Below are 23,272 nucleotides of genomic sequence, written 5' to 3'. Positions count from 1 at the left end.
GGGAATACTTGGGAACTCATTCCTCCTTTGTTTTTATAACTTCACTTTGCTCACTGGATGCAAGGTGAGACCCACAGACTTGATTCTCAATCAACTCGTCTTAGCCAACTCCTTGGTGCTTTTCTCCAGAGGGATCCCTCATACAATGGCAACTTTTGGATCCAGGAATTTCCTGAACGAGGCTGGATGTAAATTTCTCTTCTATTTTCAAAGAGTGGCCAGAGGGATTTGCCTTAGCATGACCTCCCTCCTCAGTGGCTTCCAAGCTATTAGGCTTTGTCCCCATTTCTCTAGCTGGCTGGAGCTCAGAATGAGATCATCAAAGTTTATTGGCTTCTGTGTCTTCCTTTCCTGGATCCTCCATCTTCTGGTAAATACTTCTATTATTCTGTACATCACTAGTCCAACACACAATGAAAGCTATAGTATAAAAGTAAACTATGGATACTGTTCCTCACTGGATGTAGCCAGAAATGTGAGGTTTGTATGTCCGGCCATATTCTTCACAATGGACTTTATATGTTTGAGTCTGATGGTCTGGACTAGTGGCTCCATGGTTGTTTTCCTGCTCAGGCACAAGCAGCGAGTCCAACACATTCACAGCAACAGCCATTCTTCCAGAGCTTGTGCTGAAGCGAGAGCCACATCTACCATCTTGATCCTTGCGAGCTCCTTTTGCTCATTGTACTCACTGTCTGCTCTTTTGTCCATTTGGATGAGTCTATTTGCTATTCCGGGCCAGTGGCTGGTAGACACCTCTATATTTTTGTCTTTGTGTTTCCCAACAGTCAGCCCCTTTGTGCTTATTTGCAGCGATACTCGTGTCACTCATAAGACAGTTTTGTCATCTTGGAGGCAAGGAAAACACTTTTTGCTAATTTGGCTGTGACCATTTGACTCTATTCTCCATAGAAAACTCAATTTCTTTCCATCATTTGTTAATATTTAGTTTACTAAAAATTTTCAGACTGCTTTTCACAGTTTTTTTTTTCCTGTAGTTTATCTTGAATCTCGTAGCACTATGATTGGAAATGATGCCCAATATGATTTCAATGTTCTTAAATTCACTGAGTATCACTTTGTGTCCCAGCATGTAGTCAATACTGGAAAATGTCCCATGTGCATATGAGAAGGTGTATTTTGTTGCTTTTGGATAAAATGCTCAATAAATATCAACTAAGTACACCTCGTGTAAAGTGTCATTAAAAGCATATGTTTCCTTATTGAATTTCTGTCAGGATGATCTGCCCATTGGTGAAAGTGGGGTGATAAACAACCCCCAATATTATTGGATTAGTGTCAAGTTCTCCCTTTATGGCTGTTCAGTTCAGTTCAGTTCAGTCCAGTCGCTCAGTCGTGTCTGACTCTTTGTGACCCCATGAACTGCAGCACACCAGGCCTCCCTGTCCATCACCAACTACCGAAGTTTACCCAAACTCATGTCCATTGAGTTGGTGATGCCATCCAACCGTCTCATCCACTAGTATTCACCTTATATATTGAGATTCCCCTATGTAGGGTGCACCTATATTTACAATTGTTATATATTCTTGAATTGAACCCTTAGTCATTATGTACTGCCCTGCTTTCTCTCTATACCAGTCTTTACTTTAAATTCTATTTTGTCTGGTATGAATATAGCTACTCCAGCTTCCCTTTAATTTTTATTTGTGTGGAATACTTTGTTCCATCCCATCACTTTCAGTCTATATGTATGTAGATCTGATGTGGGTCTCGTAGACAGCATATATATGGGTCTTGTTTCTGTATCCATTCAACTAGTCTATGTGTTTTGGTTGGAACATTAAATCCCCTTACATTTAAGGTATTTATACATATGTTATTTTTGCCACAATTTTCAGATTATTCAAAAAGAGTATATTGTATGTAGATGGAAACAATTATGTCCTAAATATTTATCTGTATAAGAGGTCTAATATTGTTGGTGAATATTTATACCATCAAACTAGCTGTGCTAGCTTCAACAACAGAAAAGTTCATGAAGTTTTGAAGTAGTTTAACAGGAAAATAGCCGGGGGGGTGTAATTTGGACAAAAATTTCTCACTTTGCAGTTTTTTAGGGGTATGTATTGACTATGCCAAAGCCTTTGACTTTGTGGATCACAATAAACTGTGCAAAATTCTGAAAGAGATGGGAATACCAGACCACCTGACCTGCCTCTTGAGAAATCTGTATGCAGGTCAGGAAGCAACAGTTAGAACTGGACATGGAACAACAGACTGGTTCCAAATAGGAAAAGGAGTACGTCAGGCTGTATATTGTCACCCTGCTTAATTAACTTCTATGCAGAGTACATCACGAGAAACACTGGGCTGGAAGAAGCACAAGCTGGAATCAAGATTGCTGGGAGAAATATCAATAACCTCAGATATGCAGATGACACCACCCTTATGGCAGAAAGTGAAGAGGAACTGAAAAGCCTCTTGATGAAAGTGAAAGAGGAAAGTGAAAAAGTTGGCTTAAAGCTCAACATTCAGAAAACGAAGATCATGACATCTGGTCCTATCACTTCATGGCAAAGAGACGGGGAAACAGTGGAAACAGTGTCAGATTTTATTTTTGGAGGCTCCAAAATCACTGCAGATGGTGACTGCAGCCATGAAATTAAAAGACGCTTACTCCTTGGAAAGAAAGTTTTGACCAACCTAGATAGCATATTCAAAAGCAGAGACATTACTTTGCCGACTAAGGTCCGTCTAGTCAAGGCTATGGTTTTTCCAGTGGTCGTGTATAGATGTGAGAGTTGGACTGTGAAGAAAGCTGAGAGCTGAAGAATTGATGCGTTTGAACTGTGGTGTTGGAGAAGACTCTTGCGAGTTCCTTGGACTGCAAGGAGATCCAAGCAGTCCATTCTGAAGGAGATCAGCCCTGGGATTTCTTTGGAAGGAATGATGCTAAAGCTGAAGCTCCAGTACTTTGGCCACCTCATGCGAAGAGTTGACTCATTGGAAAAGACTCTGATGCTGGGAGGGATTGGGGGCAGGAGGAGAAGGGTAGACAAAGGATGAGATGGCTGGATGGCATCACTGACTTGATGGACGTGAGTCTGAGTGAACTCCGGGAGATGGTGATGGACAGGGAGGCCTGGCGTGCTGCGATTCATGGGGTTGCAAAGAGTTGGACACGACTGAGCAACTGAACTGAACTGAACTGATATGTAGTGTTTAATTATATATAACAAGAAATTTGCCATTTTGATGCTTTTCAAGTATACAATTAAGTGGCAACAAATATATCTGCAATGTTTTGCATCTACCACCACTAGCTTGAAAAAAACATCAAGCCAAATGGAAAATACATGCCCATAAAGCAATAGTTCCCCATCTCCCTCTTGATTCAGGCTTAGGAAATCTCTGATCTGCTTTCAGTTGGTGCAAGCTTGTCTATTTTAGATATTCCTTATAAGTGGCATCACACATTATTTTTCCTTTTATGTCCTGCTTTAATTGTTTAAGCTGTTTTCAAGGTTTACCGTACTGCAGCATGTGTCAGAACTCCAATGCTTTTTATTACTGAATGATATCCCAGAGTATGAATGCACTACGTGTTAGAAATCCATTCATGTGTTAATGGACACTTCAGTTGTTTGCACATTTTGGCTATCATAAATAACGCTGCTATGAACTCTGGTGCACAAAAATGTGTTTGGGTCTGGGCTTTCAGTTCTTTCAGATGTATCCCCAGCAATGGGGGCCCAGAGAAGAGGGTTCTTGTGGGAGCATAACAGTACAGAAGAGAAATTTCAGCTCATCACTGGAGAAAAAAAAAAAGAACATTGAGCACATTGGAGAGAGTAACAGAATCAGTTTGACTCTCCTGTCAACCCACCCCATAAGTACTACAGCCAAGTTCCAAGAGAGGCCTTCTCAGTTGCAATTTCTCCTGTAGGGGAGAAGGAGAGTGTGTGAGGTAATGCCTGCTCCCCCAGCCTCTTGGAATGAGCTCAGTTCTCATTCCAAGTTGGCTCATGTCTCTCTCATCTTAATCAGAGTGTTAAATTGCGAGCTGCAAGGTTAAGCGGTAGGGAGTGTCTGGGAGGACAGCTCAGACAGAACATATAAAAAGGGACTCAGGGACGTCCCTGGTGGTCCAGCGGTTAACACTGCACACTTCCAATGCAGGGTGCACGGGTCCAATCCTGGTCAGGGAACTAAGATCCCATATGCCACGGGCAGCAAGGACAAACATTTTTCGTTAAAAGCCGCTCAGATCCCGCTAAGCATGATTCAACTCCCTCTTACATAAGATTTCTATGTAAAATGTTATATTTCTACTTCTGTGTACGCTACACCATGTTTGCCCCCAAAAACTTAATATCCATTTATCATACACTGTGGACCCCTTTTACCCATTTCTCCCTCCCACCCCACCTCTTCCTTTCTGGTAATTGCTAATCTGTTCTCTGTCTATACATTTTGTTTTTGTTTGGTGTGTTACTTTATTTTTTTTTCCATTCCATATGTGAGAGGAATCTTATTTTATTGTCTTTCTCCATCTGAATTATTTCACTTAGTACAAAACCCTCAAGGTCATCCATGTTGTCACAGATGACAATATTTCATATTTCTTCCGGCTTACTATTAATAGTGTTCCATCGTGTGTGTGGCTATTCATGGTCTATTGTGTTTCCATACAACCCTAACTTTTTAACAAAGAATTTATGTAATCTTGCCGGGGGGTTGCCTGTAGAAGCCCCCACCCCAATTTTGTAGTCTGGCAGAACACCATTCAAGTACCTCTTGGATCAGTGCCACCCCTGCCACAGTCCTAACCTACTCCAAATAAACATCTCTTTATTTCAATCAGGTCTCTGTTCATGAAAATTTTGGTTAACATGCCTCACCTCTTTAAAATATTTGCTGAATTATCATCTTCCCTATCTCCTTGGTTGTAGTCCTCAGTTCGGCTTGAATAAAAGTGTTTCCTATTCCTACCGCATGCTGTGTGTGCTAAGTCACTTCAGTCATGTCCGACTCTTTGCAACCCTATGGACTGTAACCTGCCAGGTTCCACGGTCCTTGGATTCTCCAGCCAAGAACACTCGAGCGGATTGCCATTTCCTTCTCCAGGGGATCTTCCTAACCCACGGGTCGAATCTGTGTCTCATGTCTCCTTCATTGGTAGCCGGTTCTTCACCACGAGCGCCAGTCATTATTTCTACTGACATAGGAAAATTGTTCGTGAGGTATTTTAGCAATTTTTAATAGAAAACTCTATAATCAATAATAATTGCTTTCAATGAATTGTACATTCTGCAACAATTTTTCAAAGATAGTTTCAACTCCCTCTGAAAGTATTGTCACTGAAATGAGAGGTGGCAGGATAATCACTTCCCAATAAGGAGATGACATCATGGTATTCCAAACCTTTATCTTGGTTGGGTTGAGATGCCCTTTCCACATCTGCACAGATGTTGTCTGGGAACACACAGTCCTGATTGAGAATGTTATTTGGTAAGTGTCTCTTTTTCAGTCAAGGTCAGATTTGCAGGATAACTATACCACAGAAAATTCAGTTTAAAACACCAATATAAATCAGCTTCTCTCTCTTGTGTTTCCTGGGGTTGGAACACAAATACACCTTTGCATCCAGTGAGGAATTATGCTTCCTGCACATTTGACGCCTTCCTCCTCTACCCACTCTGCTGCCTGATGTCTCTCCTCTTTCCTCACATTTTCAGGTTCTGTGAAATTTTCCTTCATGTTTCTTTGACTAAAGATGCCAAAGCTTTCACCATTCACTAAAGACTTCACTCAGCAGGCAAATGCCCAGCAACTAGATAGCAATGCTGATCTCCCAGCTCTGAGCAATGAATTACCTGAGGTCTGACTGAGAGGATGGAATGCACAGTTGGTTTTGTTGTATTTTCTTGTTAGCCTGTGTGGTAAAGGGGGGTCTTTATAATAGAGTTCTCTCATCAGCTAGAGTGCTCACATTTATCTCCTGTTTAGAGAACTGAAAGCTTTATCATTCTCCATGTAAGCAAATGAAGTCTTTGTCTTAAAAGAAATTATCTCTAATGATTGTGGGGTTTGGACAGAAGAGATGAATGAAAGCGTTCACTATCTTAGGATAGTAATATTACCCTAACATGTAATGTGACTGTTCCAGGAAGGGGAACCCCTTCCAAGGCCTGAAACTGGGCTCTTGTCTAACACTCAGAAATGAATTGTCCAAGGAGACACATGTGCTGACAAAGCAAGAGATTTTATTGGGAAAGGGTGCCCGAGTGGACAGCGGTAGGGTAAGGGAACTCAGGAGAACAGCTGTCACATGGCTCACGGTCTCGGGTTTCATCGTGATGGGATTAGTTTCCGAGTCGTCTTTAGCCAACTGATCTAACTCAGAGTGCTTCCTGGTGGCGTGCGCCTTGTTCAACCAAGATGGATGCCAGCAAAAAGGTCTCTGGAGTGTGGCTGGACATGTGGTGTCTCCTTTTGACCTTTCCAGAACTCTTCCAGTTTGTGGTGGCTTATTAGTTCCATGTTCCTTACCAGGACCTCCTGTCATAAAAGAACTCCTGCAAATGGTTACTATGGTGCCTGGCCAGGGTGGGGGATTTTGGTCAGTGTGCTTCCCCAAACATAACCAGATATTAAAATATCTTGCTGTTTACATTCTGCAAATAGTTTATTGCTCTCTCTATGATGTATGTCGATCAGTCTAAAAAGGTAAGAATAAAAACAGTAAAATAAAATTCTGATTGGAGAACTTCATTGATAGCCAGGTCCATGTGCTTCTCTCTGAGAATAGGAGGCACTTAATTTGAAGCCTCCATGTTACCCAAAACCCTATGATCAGAGAAGTATTATGATCCTTTATTGTAATGTATTGCTGAATTCTTTAAGAGCTGGAGTGAGTAGTAACCACAGAAACTTCCATATGCATAGCATCCTGGCTTTCTAGTGAAACAAATTTTTATTAATCTGTCTACCGTGTCTTCTTTTAAATTAACTTTTGATATCTCTTCCTAAACCTTCCTAACATAGTCCCAAGGCAATTCCACATTGTTATTCCATTATGCCCAGTTTTGTCCTTTCAATCTCAAGGGCTTCACAAAAGATAAAATTTTAATTGTAGAACTATACATTTGATTGTGAAAACTTTTACAAATCAATTCATGGATAAATTTCTCCCTGACACCCCCTACCCTGCCCCTGTCCACCTTCTGACCTCATATAGGTAAGCTTGCTTCCCTCAGTGAGTATAGTTCTGGCGAATTTATACTCAGTCACTAAGATTTCTCTTAAATGAAAATTGCTGATGTATGGCATAGTGAATTCACCTTCTGAGTCTCTTATGCTAAAACTAATCAGTATCCAAGGAATATGAATGGACATCAGTAGTGAGATATGTAAGTCTCCTACTCACACCTCAACCCACCAGATTTTTTTCTTCAAAAGTGTTGTAGTTTGTTTACCGAGGCATGTCCTCCTACCTTAATACAAATTGTTCTCATTATTTCAGTTATTGAAATTTGATTGAAATATATTTTACACAGCATTTGATTTACCTAATCCTAAACTGCACAGTCATTTTGGATACAATATTACAAAAATAGATAAAATTTTACATGTTCAGCACACTAAATAATTTTCAAAAAGACTTAAATTTGTGTTTGACATGTCCAGGATGTAACAAAGGAGAGGCCCAGGAAAACAAAGTTTTCTATACTCACAGGTCCCAGAGGGACAGTCATTGGTGGCATAAGGAGGCCACAAGGGGAGAGCTCAGCCAGGCAGGGGGCTCAGTGAAGTAGGTGGGCAGGAGAGAGTGAGAAGGGGCGGGTGGATCTGAGAGCCAGTGCCTTTCCTGAGGTTCTGCGAGAGCACAGAGCAAAGGGTGAAGGGGGATCTCACTGGCAAGTCCGAATGCCCGGTGGTCACAGTGAGGTCACAGTGAGGGGAGGGGAAGAGAGCAACTGGCGGCAGGGCCAGCCTTCGCGGGGTGCACCTGGCCATCTTGGTGGGACGTTTACACCGTGTCTGTGAGGATGTTCAGGCAGGAGGAAAGTATGAAGTTTTAAATTTTACAATAGAGACAGCCAGGTTTAGGGTTTTTTTTTTAATTTTTCATTTTTTTATTGCACTGCGCAGCTAATGGAATATTCACTGGAGCGACAGGGACGTCCGAGCCATTTTTTTTTCAAACAAACTCCAAAGTTTAAATCATATTTGACTAGAATCTTGATAGAAAAGATAGATTCTGTAATTCTAATAGATTCTTCTAATTCTTTATTAGAGGACTTGACCCTAAAATGAAATTTCAGCTTTCATATGTGTATATATGAATCATTCAGTGCCCTTTTCAATATAATTTGGCCTTTTTGGGTGTTTATGGAAGATCATATTTTATAATGTGTGATTTCTAGAAATTGGTTATTCCTATCTAGTTCCCCCCAAAAGCACTGAGGTTATAATCACCTCTTGGTGTTCTACATGTTTAAATATTTTCACTGAGCTTTTATTTGTATTGAATAAGTAGTTGCTGTTTTATTAACGAGTGATAAATTATTCCTATATGATTTTGTTGACTCTTCCTTATTTGAAATCAACATGGAATGGAGACGGTTACCGGCATCTCGGCAGCGAGGCTGGGAGGACAGGCCCGCTGCTCCTGGAGAAGCAGGGCCCTCTCCTTTGGCTGCTCTCAGGGCTGCTGCGCCAGTCGCGGCCCCAGGGCGAGACCGGGAGTGTGGCCTGGTTTTCTGAGCACCCCCACGCCCCCTAGATGCCCCAGCAGGACGTCCCCCACCTGCCCCCTTGGGCGCAGAAGTGCCTGAGGCCAAGGTCACGCCGAGGAGAAATCTGTGAAGGCCCCGGGCGTTGCTGGGGACTCCCGCACCTGGGCACCAGGGGCCACCTGCATTAAATGTTTTCATTGAGCTTTATTTTCTTTGCTTTAGGAATTTTTCAGGACAGGATATTATAAAAGTGAAATAATTTTTATAAACACAAATATGCAAAAAATATTTTAAATCCTCAGGTTTGGTACATGCGTAGTAATACTTTGTCCAGGCAACATTATGAGGATATATTGCAACATTTTTACCTAAGACGTTAACAATTCCTTACATGCAGATCTAGTATTTATTTCTTCCTCTGAGATTAAAGTTGGAAATATAGCTCTAATGTCCTAATTAAATCTAATACCATATATTAAATAAGTAATTGCTCTAATATAATTCATGAACTTTTATCATATATAAACTTCTATATAGACTTACCATATAAATACCTGCAAACATAGATAACATACAAGCTCCTTGCTCTGTTCTGCTTTTTCTATTGTCAGTGGCAATGTGTAATTATTACCATACTTTATGTAAGGCAAGTTCACTTTGTTAAACTGAATTTTTTTTTTTTTACAAAATTTGTGTTGTTTTGATATTAATATTCAATTTTCATTGGAATTTGTATTCAGTAACATATTCCTTAGTGAGAACTGAATCATTCACACTGGGAAAATTTCCATCCAGGGCAACAATTTTCTCTGCTGTTACTTAAAATGAATCCTGTGGCTTAAACGTAGTTTTTGGTTTTCACTCACTGTTTTCTGCACATTAGTTAATTTTAATATTGTTTTCCAAAATTTTACTTATTTTCCTTATACATGTAAAGGAGACTCTTGCCACAAAAGAAAAAAAATTGGCTATCTTGATTTACGGATATACTGACTTGTATTACTATCATAATAACAATTCCTTGATTTCTCAAGTGTAAAACAATTCCAGTTCTTGATCATGGAAATGGAAATTCATATCATAGCTGTTATTCTGGACATATGAAATGACCATGCCAGGAAAGTGGCGACTCAATAACACCCTGTCTAGCATAGTGGATTTGTGTCTCCACCATTTGAAAATGTCCTCTTATCTCATTACCCAATATTGAAACATCAGCTCATCTGGAAGAAGGAATTGTCCTCGTGGTGGAGAAGTCTCCATGATGTTGTTGAATTAGTTTTTCTATTTACTCTTGTATCGCTGTATCTTTTCCCATGATGGACAATGTATTACGTGCATCTGCAGGTCTTATCCAAACCAGGCCAGTTTATGCGTCAGTTCAAAGATTTCCTACTGTGAAATACTGTCTATGCAGTTACTGTAGGAGAAATGTTTGATATTTACCCTTAATCAGTTTTCTGAACAATGAACTGTTTCCTTAAGCTCTTCTAGCATTAACTTTTGCAATTAATTTTATATCATTTAGAGATATTTAGTTTACCTGAGTCTACTTTTTAGAATTACTACTGTATGAAAATTGTGCAAAAGTAGCTTCTTTAGTGGGATTCGGTGACATCTGAATTCTATTTCCCTCCATCATGTATGACAAGCAGTTTCAGGATTGTCTTGGAAAGTTCCTGTCCTAAGGGTTAAATAAGCTTGCTTTTCCCGCTCCCCCCAAGACACTGTTTTTGCTTATACTGGGACATATATTGAGTCCATAAACTGGGTGTTAGAGCTAGGGATTGTTGTAGGGTTGTCCAAAATTTCTGGATTCTTTTGAATAGCAAGTGAAATGAAATACATGTCAATTTAAAATCTAATACTGTATGTGTATTGCCTGTTGTTACTGAATGTCCATTTTAACTTTTATTCAAATTCGTTGGTTTTATATTGGCATTTATTTTGTTGTTGTTCAGTCACTCAGTCGTGTCCGACTCTTTGTGACCCCGTGGACTGCAGCATGCCAAGCTTCCTTGTCCTCCATCATTTCCTGGAACTTGCTCAAACTCATGTCCATTAGTTTGGTAATACCATCCAACCATCTCCTTCTCTTTCGCCCCTTTCTCTTCCTGCCGTCTATCTTTCCCAGCATCAGGGTCTTTTCCAATGACTTGGCTCTTCACATCAGGTGGCCAAAGTATTGGAGCTTCAGCCTCAGCATCAGTCCCTCCAGTGAATATTTAGGACTGATTTCCTTTAGGATCATCTGGTTTGATCTCCTTGCAGCCCAAGGGAATCTCAAGATTCTTCTCCAACACCACAGTTTAAAAGCATCAATTCTTCAGCGCTCAGCCTTCTTTATGGTCCAACTCTCACATCCATACATGACTACTGGAAAAACCATAGCCTTGACTATAGGGATCTTTGTCAGCAAAGATTTTTATCTCCCATAAATACTCATTCCCATTGATATTAAGTATTTGATTCCAAGATATTGTGCCACTACATTATAGTGAAGTATATAGGTAATATATAATGTTTATTTGCAAGTAGTTTTACCTTCATACTATCTCCTTAAGTATATGCAGTCAAAATTCTGTATTTTCAAGTCACTTGACGTATTTCCCTTACACATAGAGACCACAATTCGTTTTTTAAAATTTGTAAACTTAGTGTCTTTAAAACATCTACTTTGCTTTAATATTGTTTTATAACTATGTGAATTATGTACACTTGTAGAAACAAAACATTCTAACCAATTTTTTTTCCTTCAACGTCTAGCTTTAGGATTTGCCTGGTGGTCCAGTGGCTATGGTCCACCTGCCAATGTCGGGGACAGAGGTACAATCTCTGGTCCAGGAAGATCCCAATGTTGTGGAGTAACTAAGCCCATACAACTACTGAATCCCACAACCTAAACCTGTTCTCCTCAAGAAGAGAAGACACTGCAATGAGAACACCCAGGCCACAATTAAGACCCAGTGCAGCAAAAAAAAAAAAACAACAACTTCCGGTGAATGAGAAAAAAAGGTCCAGCTTTAAATTCTCCCCTACTCTATACAAATACATGCTCCTTGTCTATATAGTCATTCCTCCATACATTTGGGAATACTCAAGCACACTCTACACACAGTTCTGTACCCAGTTTTTCAATGCATCCGGGTCATAACTGTAGATAAGAGGATAGAGAACCTTTTCACTCAATTTACACATGTACGAAACTCTGTTGCTCATTCGGGGCCTAATGCATTCACCCATATCCTAGAAATAGACATTACACCTTACCAAGTAGAACCAGGATCTTCAGGAGTAAAGTCTCCACCCATAAACAGATACCTGATGCTCATCTAAACTGGGAAAGGATGTATCAGCCTTAGCACTGGAGCATACTGGGCACGGTGGTGGTGGGAATAGATTTGTTTTTGTTTGTTGAACTACTCATTTCTCAGGTTCCAACTAAAATAAGTGTCCAATAGATACCAATATGATGGCTTCCTCAAAGTGGGAAATGGGAATTATCTTAGTTACTCAGATGGGAGTGAGGGTCCTTGGGAACTCATTCCTCCTTTGTCTTTATAACTTCACTTTGCTCACTGGATGCAAGGTGAGACCCACAGACTTGATTCGCAATCAACTCATCTTAGCCAACTCCTTGGTGCTTTTCTCCAGAGGGATCCCTCATACAATGGCAACTTTTGGATTCAGGAATTTCCTGAGCGAGGCTGGATGTGAATTTCTCTTCTATTTTCAGAGGGATTTGCCTTAGCATGACCTCTCTCCTCAGTGCCTTCCAAGCCGTTAGGCTCTGTCCCCATTTCTCTAGGTGGCTGGAGCTCAGAATGAGATCACCAACGTGTATTGCCTTCTGCTTCTTCCTTTGCTGGATCCTGAATCTTTTAATAAACGTCTCTATTCCTTTCCATATGACTAGTCCAACTCACACTGAAAACCTTAGTGTAAAGGTGAACTATGGATACTGTTCTACATTGAATCCAAACAGAAATGTGAGGTTTGTATGTCCGGCCATATTCTTCACAATGGACTTTATATGTTTGAGTCTCATGGTCTGGGCTAGTGGCTCCATGGTTGTTTTCCTGCTCAGGCACAAGCAGCGAGTCCAACACATTCACAACAACAGCCATTCCTCCAGAACATCTGCTGAGGCAAGAGCCACATCTACCATCTTTGTACTTGTGAACTCCTTTTTCATCATTTACTCACTCTCTTCTCTTTTGTCCATTTGGATGAGTCTGTTTGCTATTCTGGGCCAGTGGCTGGTAGATACCTCTATATTTTTGTCTTTATGTGTCCCAACAGTCAGCCCCTTTGTGCTTATTTGCAGCAATACTCGTATCACTCGTAATATATTTGCTTCATCTTCTAGGCAAGGAAAACACTTTTTGCTAATTTGACTGTGACCACTTGACTCTATTCTCTATAGGATTTCAAATTATTTCCCCTTAACTATTAATATTTGGTTGACTAATATTTTTCAGATTCTTGATATGAAAGCAAATTCTATGTTGATGAGAACAGCTAGGTCCTAAAATTCATATTCCTATAGCAGGCCTAATTCTGTGGGTGAATATTTATACAATCAATCTAGCTGTTCTAACTTCATCAAAAAACAAAAAGTTCATGAAACTTGATATAGTATAACAGGAAAACTGAACTTGGGAATTTGGACAAAAATCTCTCACTTAGCAGATTTTTGGTGTGTGTGTATATACGGTGTGGTAAATTACATATGACAAACAATTTGCCATTTTAATTTTCAAATATAGAATTCAGTGGCACTAAATACATCTACAATGTTTGGTATCTGCTACCACTAAATTTTAAAAAAAATCAAACAAAATGCTAGATGTGTACTCATTAAGCAATAATACCCATTCCCCTCTCTGGCCAACCCCTGGAAACCTCTAGTCTACTTTCAATCTGTACAATTTGGCTATTCTAGTTATTTCTTATAAGTAAATTTGTATACTATCTTTTTATGTCTGGTTTTAATCATTTAGTACATTTTGAAGGTTCATCATGTTGTGGCATGTATCAGAATTTCATTCCCTTTTATAACTGGATAATACTGCACAATATGAAATGAACCACATTTTTAAATGCCATTCATATGTTACTGTACATTTAAACTGTTTCTGCCTTTTCTCTATCTCGAATAACACTGCTATGAACATTGCTGCCCACAGATGTGTTTGAGTCCCTGCTTTCAATTCTTTGGGTGTATACCTAGGAGTGGAATTGCTGAATCCAATGGCATTTTTGTATTGTTTATGGGGAGCTGTGGAACTGGTTTTCATATTATTAAACTAGTTCTCACATTGCAGCATTTTATATTCCCATCAGCAATGGGCAATTGTTCCAATTTCTCCACAGCCTCATCAATACTTATTTCCCCCTTTTCCCTGGTAGATGTAGACTGGTATCGCAAGGTTTTAATTAGAGTTTCCCTAGTGAACAGTGACGTTGACATATTAAGTAATTTAATCCTGTTTTTCATTATTCTTTCCCTCCCTATTTCCCCCCTCTGTCCTGACCTCTCATCAGTGTACAAACATGGACTGATATGTACTTTCCTAACAGGAAAACTCTCTTTTGTCCACTACCTCCTCAAAGTGTTATCTATTTCCTGAGGCTCCCTGGCTCCTCTTCCCCACTGCCCATCCCAGTCAGGTTAAATTCCTTCTCTCACAATCTCCCTTCCACTCCCCAAAGTCAGGGAAAGCCATCTTTCTTCCTGGAGTAAACTGCATATTGCATACAGCAAAATCGATCTCCCACAGGATATGGGTACATCCCATTAGGAACAGAGGTAGTATATCATGTGACTTGAGCCTGTCATTTTGGGGTTTTCTGCCCCACTTTCAGCTCAGAAAATAATTTTCTTAAGTCCAGTAAGTCTCTTTGAAGGCACTTCTACTTCAAACCACATTTCTTCCAGGCTTTAAATTATTTGTAAGTTTCATGCTATACTCTGAATTTCCAAGTAGTCAGAGCTCAGGGCAGAGGATGGTTGCATTCCTGTATGGGCCTGACAGAAAATGGGATGCCAGCAATGAAGATGTCTTGGAAATCTGCACGGGGACACCAGGGTGTCTGGAAGAAAACTAAACTGTGCCTGGTCAGGGTGAGACTTCAAAAGGAGGCAGAAATTATTGCTGCTAGGGCTGAGAACTGACTGGAGGGTGATCTGGCAATATTAGACCGACCAGAGTGGGGACACCTCCCTGAACACCTTAGGTGTGGTCAGTGGAGACCCCAGAGAGGTTTCACCAAGGAGTAACAGGGTGGCATATATATATATACACATATTCCCGGGATAGTAAAGAATCCGTCGGCAATGCAGGAGACCTGGGTTCAATCCCTGGTTTGGGAAGGTCTCCTGGAAGAAGGCATGGCAACCCACTCCAGTATTCTTGCCTGTAGAAGCTCATGGACAGAGGAGCCTGGTGGGCTACAGCTCAGGGGGTCGCAAAGAGTGGGGCACGACTGAGCGACTAAGCACTGCACCCTGGTCACACAACACTGCTGAAGCAAGTGGAGGGGTCAGGAGGAAATGAGAGGAGCGCTGGCTGCCCGCATTTAGGCTTTGACGGTGTCCTACTGCCCCACAAGGGTTTCCCTACTTTCCGAATTCTCTTCAGGTACTTTATAATTCTCTCGTTAAATAACGGGAGAAGTTATACTTCAACAGAATCCTCTATTGAACCGTACTGCTTTTCCAAACACCCTGACTTTGGGAAAACGTGCAGGTGAGGGAGCTGGAGGGCCACGGGCCGCCTACCCCGTCCACGGCTGGCCTCCCTCAGAAGGCCCCGGGCCCAGGTGCAGGCTGGTCTAGGGCCCTCCAGCGCTCCCCGCCGGGAGTAGGTTCTGGCCCAGTCTGTCTCTGCTCGAGTTCCAAGGGAACCTAGCTCGTTCTTTCCCTCCGGAAACAGACGCGCTTGAAGGTAGGGAAGCCGCTTGTGATCTGAGGTTGCATCCTGAAGAGGGCCCCGTCGCGGAGACACAGAGAGGGTGGGAGGAGAGACAGGCTGGAACTTCAGACCCCACGGTGCCCACTGCCCGTGGGCTGACAGTGAACTAAGGCAGAGAGCAGGGGGGCGCGGGAGCCCAACGAGCCCCCCAGGGGGAGTGGGCGCTTTCCTCCCTGGCCCGAGTCTGCGTTCCTTTTCAACCAAGGGCTGAATTCCGACTTTCAAGGGCAGCTGCCAGGGGGCGCCCGCGGAGCCCCGCTAGCCGCCTCGGAGGCATTCCGAGCGGGAGAGCGCAGAGGGGCTGGGACGCGCCGAGGGCCTTCAGACACCGCGGAGGCTCCTCGGTTCTTCACGCTCCTCCTGGGAAGGGTCAGCCTGGGGCCCCGAGAAGGCTCCCCCCGGCCCCTCTGGGCTTCAGGCACGGGCTCTCCTAGGACGAAGGTCTGCGCCCCTCCCCGCCCCTCCCAGAGGTCCAGCCCAGACCCCGGCCGCCGGCGACCAGTCCACGCGGCTCTCCGGGGGCCGAGTCCACCCCCGCCCCGCGAAGCCCCTGGCAGTCTCAGCTTTTCGCCTGTGAAGCCAAATCCCGATCTTTTCCAGGACAGCCCCCCGGGTGGCGCAGCCAAACCCGCCGCCCACCCTGATCCTGTCAGATCACGAGCCTGTTTTGCTGTCAGGGGTCGGAGAAGGGTGGGAACGGCTCCCATTCCGGGGAGAGACTCAGGACGTTTCACAAAAGATGCGGATGGGGTCTCCCCTCAACCGTAGCTCAGACCGTAGCTCCCACGCAGCTCAGACCACCCGGCTCCGCGTAGGGGGTCCAGCTGTGAGGGGATCCAGATGTGAGGTCGAAGCGTCGCCGGCCCCTCACCCGGACAGTTCCCGGGAAAGCCTCCGTCCCGGCCTACGGGGAGACCGCCAGCCGGGCCACAGGGCTTTGACACAGCCTCCGGGACTCCGCGATCTCGGGGTGGGCGCCCGCTTCCGTGGCTGGTGGCGCCGCGGGAACTACGTTACCCACAAGGCCGGATGGCTGGCCCAAGGCATGTAGCCAATGAACTCTCGGAATCAGCGCGTTTCCGCGACCCGAGGAGCTGGGCGGGACTTCCGGCGCCTCCTGGGCCGCAGTACTGTGACTGCCCGGTGTACGGCTGCCCTCGGAGACCTTTTGGAGCGTGGACGGAGCCTGGGGGATGAACAGCGCGAGGAGCCTCTAGAGGAGAGGTTGTCCCCAGCAGCCCAGCGGCGAGTCTGCAGGGCTGCGGCGGTAGATGATAACTGTACACAAATTCCTTCTCTGTTGCCTGTGACTTAAAACCCCGCTGCTCTCAGACTCCGATGGCGGCCGCCACGCTGAGGGACCCGCCTCAGGTAAACGCTCGACCTCCGGGGCCTTCACCGGCCTCACCCCACCAGACACTAAAGCCCTGAGTGCGGAGCGCCTACTCGCGTGCCCTCAACCCGGACCCTCGAGTCCAGGATGGTGAAGCGGTCATGGATGGGGCCCTGTGTTTTACAGTGTGATGACGCATGGGAGAGGGTGACAGGCGGAGGGACAGGTTTATGTAAATTCGCGGAGAATCATTCCCGGTTGGAATGGGAAGGGGAGGAGTTTTCCTCTCAGGACGCTGGAAGCCTTGGAGGGATGTGAATACAAGAGGCACACGGTGTGAGTTAGGCTTTTCAAGTTTTCCAGAAGTTGCTCAGGTTTTGACCAGACTGGAAAGGGGATGAAAACACCGAGGTACAGGGAGGTTGACTCTTTATCCAAGATCACACAGTTGTAAGAGAACTGAGGTCTCAGAGATAATGAGATACTCATTATACTCAGAGTGAATGCAGTTTGGGGCTAGACAGAAGTAGAGGGAGGCCTGAGCCTACTGAGCTTGCCATGGTTACATACCTGTAATGACCTCCCTCTTCCCACAGACTCCCATGAGGACAGAAGTGCTTAGGGACTCTTCAAAGGTGAGCAGAGGATGTTCCAGGCCCTCAATGGTCCTGACCCCACCCTTTGTCTCTGGGATTCTTCCAGTCCATGGAACTGGGGGCACCCTGAAGAAACCCAAAGCCCACATTTGGATATCTCTGGGAGACACAATTCAGGACTCCTGAATTACCTGACAAGAGGGTGGATGTCCTAATGCCAGGCTCAGAGTTTAGATGGTTGTCTCCCTGCCCACATGCCTGTAGTTGGTGAGTAGACAGTGATCTTGATACCATGAGAGAAGAGCAGGTACCTGTGGCCCCAAGGCCTGATACTTCCTTCAAGGTGGGGACACGGAAGAGGTTAGCAGGGGATGGATGTCTGGGTGAAGGAACTTGGAATCCTAGGAGAAATTGATCATGGAATGATCTGTCCCCATCATGGCAGGGCTGTGTGACCTTTGAGGACGTGGCCATTTACTTCTCACAGGAGGAGTGGGGGCTCCTTGATGAAGCTCAGAGACACCTGTACCGCAAGGTGATGCTAGAGAACTTTGCACTTACAGCCTCGATGGGTAAGACCCTCACCCCAGTGTACTGATCTCTGTTGTACTTTCTGTCCCCCAGAGGCAGCTCTGCTCTTTCCGTAGTCAGATCATGGGCTCTGCTTACTTCCCCACTTTCTTGGCATATGTGGTGTGGGTGCCAGTACTGAGCTGAGTGCACTGCCCCAAGTAGGTCTAAGTCTGTTGCCCAAGCCTGCAGGTGAGGATCTGGGATGTGGGAATTTGGCAGTCAGCCTAAAACAAGGCATCTTACCTTGTTTACCTCACCGTGGCACAATGAATGTCCCAGGTGTCATGACACCTGGTGCCCCAAGTCCTGATTCATTCATTTTAACAATATGCATATAATATTTGACAAAATGTATATATGGTATATAGTTTTTAGTGATGTTATATATGAGGTCCTGATGGATGGAATCACAGCATTCAGTTCAGTTCAGTTCAGTTCTGCTGCTCAGTTGTGTCCGACTCTTTGTGACCCCATGAATCACAGCACGCCAGGCCTCCCTATCCATCACCAACTCCCAGAGTTCACTCAAACTCATGTCCATCGAGTCGGTGATGCCATCCAGCCATCTCATCCTCTGTTGACCCCTTCTCCTCCTGCCCCCAATCCCTCCCAGCATCAGGGTCTTTTCCAGTTATTCAGCTCTTCACATGAAGTAGCCAAAGTATTGGAGTTTCAGCTTCAGCATCAGTCCTTCCGGTGAACACCCAGGACTGATCTCCTTTAGGATGGACTCGTAGGATCTCCTTTAAGTCCAAGGGAGTCTCAAGAGTCTTCTCCAACACCACAGTTCAAAAGCATCAATTCTTTGATGCTCAGCTTTCTTCACAGTCCAACTCTCACATCCATACACGACTACTGGAAAAACCATAGCCTAGCTAGACAGATCTTTGTTAGCAAAGTAATATCTGTGCTTTTCAATATACTATCTAGGTTGGTCATAACTTTCCTTCCAAGGAGTAAGCGTCTTTTAATTTCATGGCTGCAGTCACCATCTGCAGTGATTTTGGAGCCCCCAAAAATAAAGTCTGACACTGTTTCCACTGTTTCCCCATCTATTTGCCGTGAAGTGATGTGACCAGATGCCATGATCTTCGTTTTCTGAATGTTGAGCTTTAAACCAACTTTTTCACTCTCCTCTTTCACTTTCATCAAGAGGCTTTTTTGGTTCCTTTTCACTTTCTGCCATAAGGATGGTGTCATCTGCATATCTGAGGTTATTGATATTTCTCCTGCCAATCTTGATTAAAGCTTGTGCTTCTTCCAGCCCAGCGTTTCTCATGATGTACTCTGCATAGAAGTTAAATAAGCAGGGTGACAATATACAGCCTTGATGTACTCCTTTTCCTATTTGGAACCAGTCTGTTGTTCCATGTCCAGTTCTAACTGTTGCTTCCTGACTTGCATATACATTTCTCAAGAGGCAGGTCAGGTGGTCTGGTATTCCCATCTCTTTCAGAATTTTCCACAGTTTATTGTGATCCACACAGTCAAAGGCTTTGGCATAGTCAATAAAGCAGAAATAGATATTTTTCTGAAATTCTTGCTTTTTTCAGTGATCCAGCGGATGTTGGCAATTTGATCTCTGATTCCTCTGCCTTTTCTAAAACCACTTGAACATCTGGAATTTCACGGTTCATGTACTGCTGAAGCCTGGCTTGGAAAATTTTGAGCATTACTTTACTAGCATGTGAGATGAGTGCAATTGTGCAGTACTTTGAGCATTCTTTGGCATTGCCTTTCTTTGGGATTGGGATGGAATCTGACCTTTTCCAGTCTTGTGGCCATGGGTTCTAGTAATCCAACATGAGGCACCTTTTCTTTCTTGCTTGCTTTCTTTCTTGCTGCACCTCTAGTTGCTGCGAGTTGGAGTTACTCTCTAGTTGTAGTGGATGGGCATTTCCTTGTGGTGGCTTCTCTTGTTATGGAGCGCAGGCTCTAGGGCATGTGTGCTTCAGTTGTTGTGGCACATGGGCTCTCCAGTGGCACACAGGCTCAGTGGTTGTCATGCACAGGCTTAGTTGCCCAGTGGCATGTGGGATCTTCGTTCCAAGACCAGGGATTGACCCCACATCCCCTGCATTGCAAGGCAGATTCAAATGAGTGTTGATGTGTTCACTCCTCATCAGTGTTTTTTTGGTTTGGTTTTTTTTGTTTTTTTTTTTTGAGCATTGGTATTAAACGTAATGTTTCCACTTTCATTTATAATTTTGAGTCCTCTCTTTTTTTTTTATTACTCTAGAAGGTTTGTCTATTTTATCTTTTCAAAAAAATCTCTTAGTTTTCATCTTTTCTATTGTCTTTCTAGTCTCTATTTTATTTATATCCACTTTAATCTTTATCATTTCCCTCCTGCTAACACTGAGTTTAGTTTGTTCTTCTTTTTTTAATCTTTGAAGTGTGAAGATAGGGTTTTTTAAAAAAGATTTTTCTTGGTGTATGTATCTGTTAAAACCTTCTCTTTTAGAACTACTTTTGCTGGATCCCATAAGTTTTTGTCATATTTTGGTCAGAAAAGAGATTTGATATGATTTCAATTTTCTTAAATTGGTTAAGACTTGTTTTATAGCCTGCTCTATGATCTAATCTGGGTGGTTATCCCTGCATTCTTGAGTAGTGTGTATTTTGCTGCTGGTTGATGAAATGTTCTGTATATGTCTGTTAGGTCTATTTGATTTATAGTGTTTAAGTCCAGTGTTTCTCTGGCCATGAAGGTTTTTTAAGATATCTAAATGTCATATTATACAGAAAGATAACAAAACATGATGAATACTCTCCTATCATAATCAGCATAATTCACAAATATTTCTCTTCTTTCAGTTTGCTTGCATGAAACAGAGACTAAAGAGACATCTTCTGAGCAAAACCTTTCTCTAGAAGCTTTGTCACAGATCAGGACTCCAAAGGTAGGTCCAGTCACCGAGAATGCTCACCCCTGTGAGAAATGTGTCCCAATCCTGAAAGACATTTTGTACCCTGCTGATCTACCAGGGCAGAAACCATACTTTCCTAGGGCATCTGCAAACCTACAACAGCTTCAGAAGTATTTCAGTACAGAGAAAAGTGACATGGATAAGGCAGCATTTGTAAAGAGCTGCGTAGTCCAGGAGTCAGGGAATCCCTTCATCTGTAGGAAGGTTGGAATGGACTTACCAGGTACATTGGGTCTCCTCCAGCACCAGATCACTTCCAATAGTAAGAAACCCAACAAAATCACCAAGCTTGGGGAGACTTTTAATGGTAGAAAAAGTCATTACAAGTTCCGTGAATGTGGGAAAGCTACCAGCCACAAACACAATCTTGTTTACCACCCAAGAGTCTCTGCTAGAAAAAGAGTTTATGAGTTTAGCAAATATGGGAAAGCCATGCACTGTAAGTACTCACTTGTTCAGCTCCAGAGAGTCCGCACTGGAGAAAGGTCTTATGACTGCAGTGAATGTGGAAAATCTTTTAGGCAACGAGCCACTCTCATTACACACCAGAGAGTTCACACTGGAGAAAGGCCTTATAAATGTGGTGAGTGTGGAAAGTCCTTTAGTCAGTGCTCCAATCTTATTGAACACTGCAGAATTCACAGTGGAGAGAGACCTTTTGAGTGTGAGGAATGTGGGAAAGCGTTTGGGTGCAAATCCAATCTTATTCGGCACCAGAGAACCCACACTGGAGAAAAGCCTTATGAGTGCAGCGAATGTGGGAAATTCTTTAGACAAAGCTTCACCTTGGTTCAACATCGGAGAATTCACACCACAGCAAGGCCTTATGTTTGTGTCCAGTGTGGGAAATCCTTTAGCCAAAGAGCCACTCTCATTCGACACCAGCGAGTTCACACTACTGAAAGGCCTTATGAGTGTGGGGAATGTGGGAAAGCTTTTGGATCCAAATCCAAACTTGAGCGACACAACAGAAATCACACTGGAGAAAAGCCTTATGAGTGTGCTGAGTGTGGAAAATCTTTCAGACAGAGTTACAGCCTCGTTGAACACCAGCGTATTCACAGTAGAGCAAGGCCTTTTGAATGTGGCCAGTGTGGGAAGTCCTTTAGCAGAAGAGCCATCTTCACTAAACACCAGAGAATTCATACTGGAGAAAGGCCTTATAAATGTGGCGAATGTGGGAAGTCCTTTAGTCGAAGCACAAGCCTTATTCAGCACTGCAGTATTCACACTGGAGCCAGGCCTTATGAATGTGGGCAGTGTGGGAAATCCTTTAGGCAAAAGTCTGTTCTCATTCAACACCAGGTAGTTCACACTGGAGAAAGGCCTCACGAATGCAGTAAATGTGGCAAATCCTTTAGCCAACGTTCCAGCCTCAATCTCCACCGAAAATTTCACACTGTGGAGCGGCCCCATGAATGCAGGAAATAGGGGAAATCCTTTACTCCAAACAGCTAACATTGTTTAGCAGCAAGAAATCCACACTTTGAGAAAGACCTTAGACCTGAAGGAATGTGCTCTGCTTGTTCATTATAACAGCACTAGACAGCTTTTGTAAGGAAGCCATCTGCCTGAAATCGAACCTCATACTTGCAAACATCTAATGACTTGAAATTCCCAGTGAGTTCCAGGTGTCTGTGAGGCTTACAGGAACTACATTCCATGTTCTAAACTCCCCAGGGCTGTCGTCAGAGTTACATCACTGCCAGTTTCTCTGGTAGAATCCATCTCACCTCTTCCTTGCACAGTATTTCATCAGTCACCCTGATGTGCTGACACAAGGCTGATGTCTGTGTGCCCTAATGTTCCCTGGAGGAAATCCTGAGTAGTGTGTGCCCTTACATTTTCCTATTTCAGTCGATTAAGTATGAATCTGACCTTCGAATTCGTTGGTTTCACTTGATACTTCTGGTTGGTTTTCCTGCCTCCAGGTCACCAGCTTGGAATTGCCCCCTATTGCTCTGGTTTGTGCAGTAATAAAGGTCTTATTGTTTAATCTACCTTTAATCTTGGGGTTGTATTCACTGTGGGGGTTGGTGGAAAACAGAATTGGCCTGTTTGTTTGAAAGGATGGACAGCTTTCATGGGTCCTCAGCTTTATGTGCCTCAGCAGGGACAATATAATGATAGGAGAGTATAATTTTCATTCCAGTTTTAA

General features: G+C 43.4%; 1 protein-coding gene across 1 annotated transcript; it reads left to right on the top strand.

The window, feature by feature from the left end:
* The first annotated feature begins 16,996 nt into the window (after positions 1-16,996).
* On the top strand, positions 16,997-22,572 carry LOC138096983 (zinc finger protein 416-like). Its single transcript, XM_068993199.1, is given in 3 exon segments — positions 16,997-17,053; positions 18,057-18,183; positions 21,002-22,572. Coding segments are annotated over 3 exon segments (1,731 nt in total). The 5' UTR covers positions 16,997-17,020.
* The last annotated feature ends 700 nt before the right edge of the window (positions 22,573-23,272 follow it).

Source organism: Capricornis sumatraensis, chromosome 20, assembly GCF_032405125.1.
Source record: "Capricornis sumatraensis isolate serow.1 chromosome 20, serow.2, whole genome shotgun sequence".
Taxonomy (NCBI): Eukaryota; Metazoa; Chordata; class Mammalia; order Artiodactyla; family Bovidae; genus Capricornis; species Capricornis sumatraensis.
This window is presented reverse-complemented; position numbering and strand designations above follow the sequence as displayed.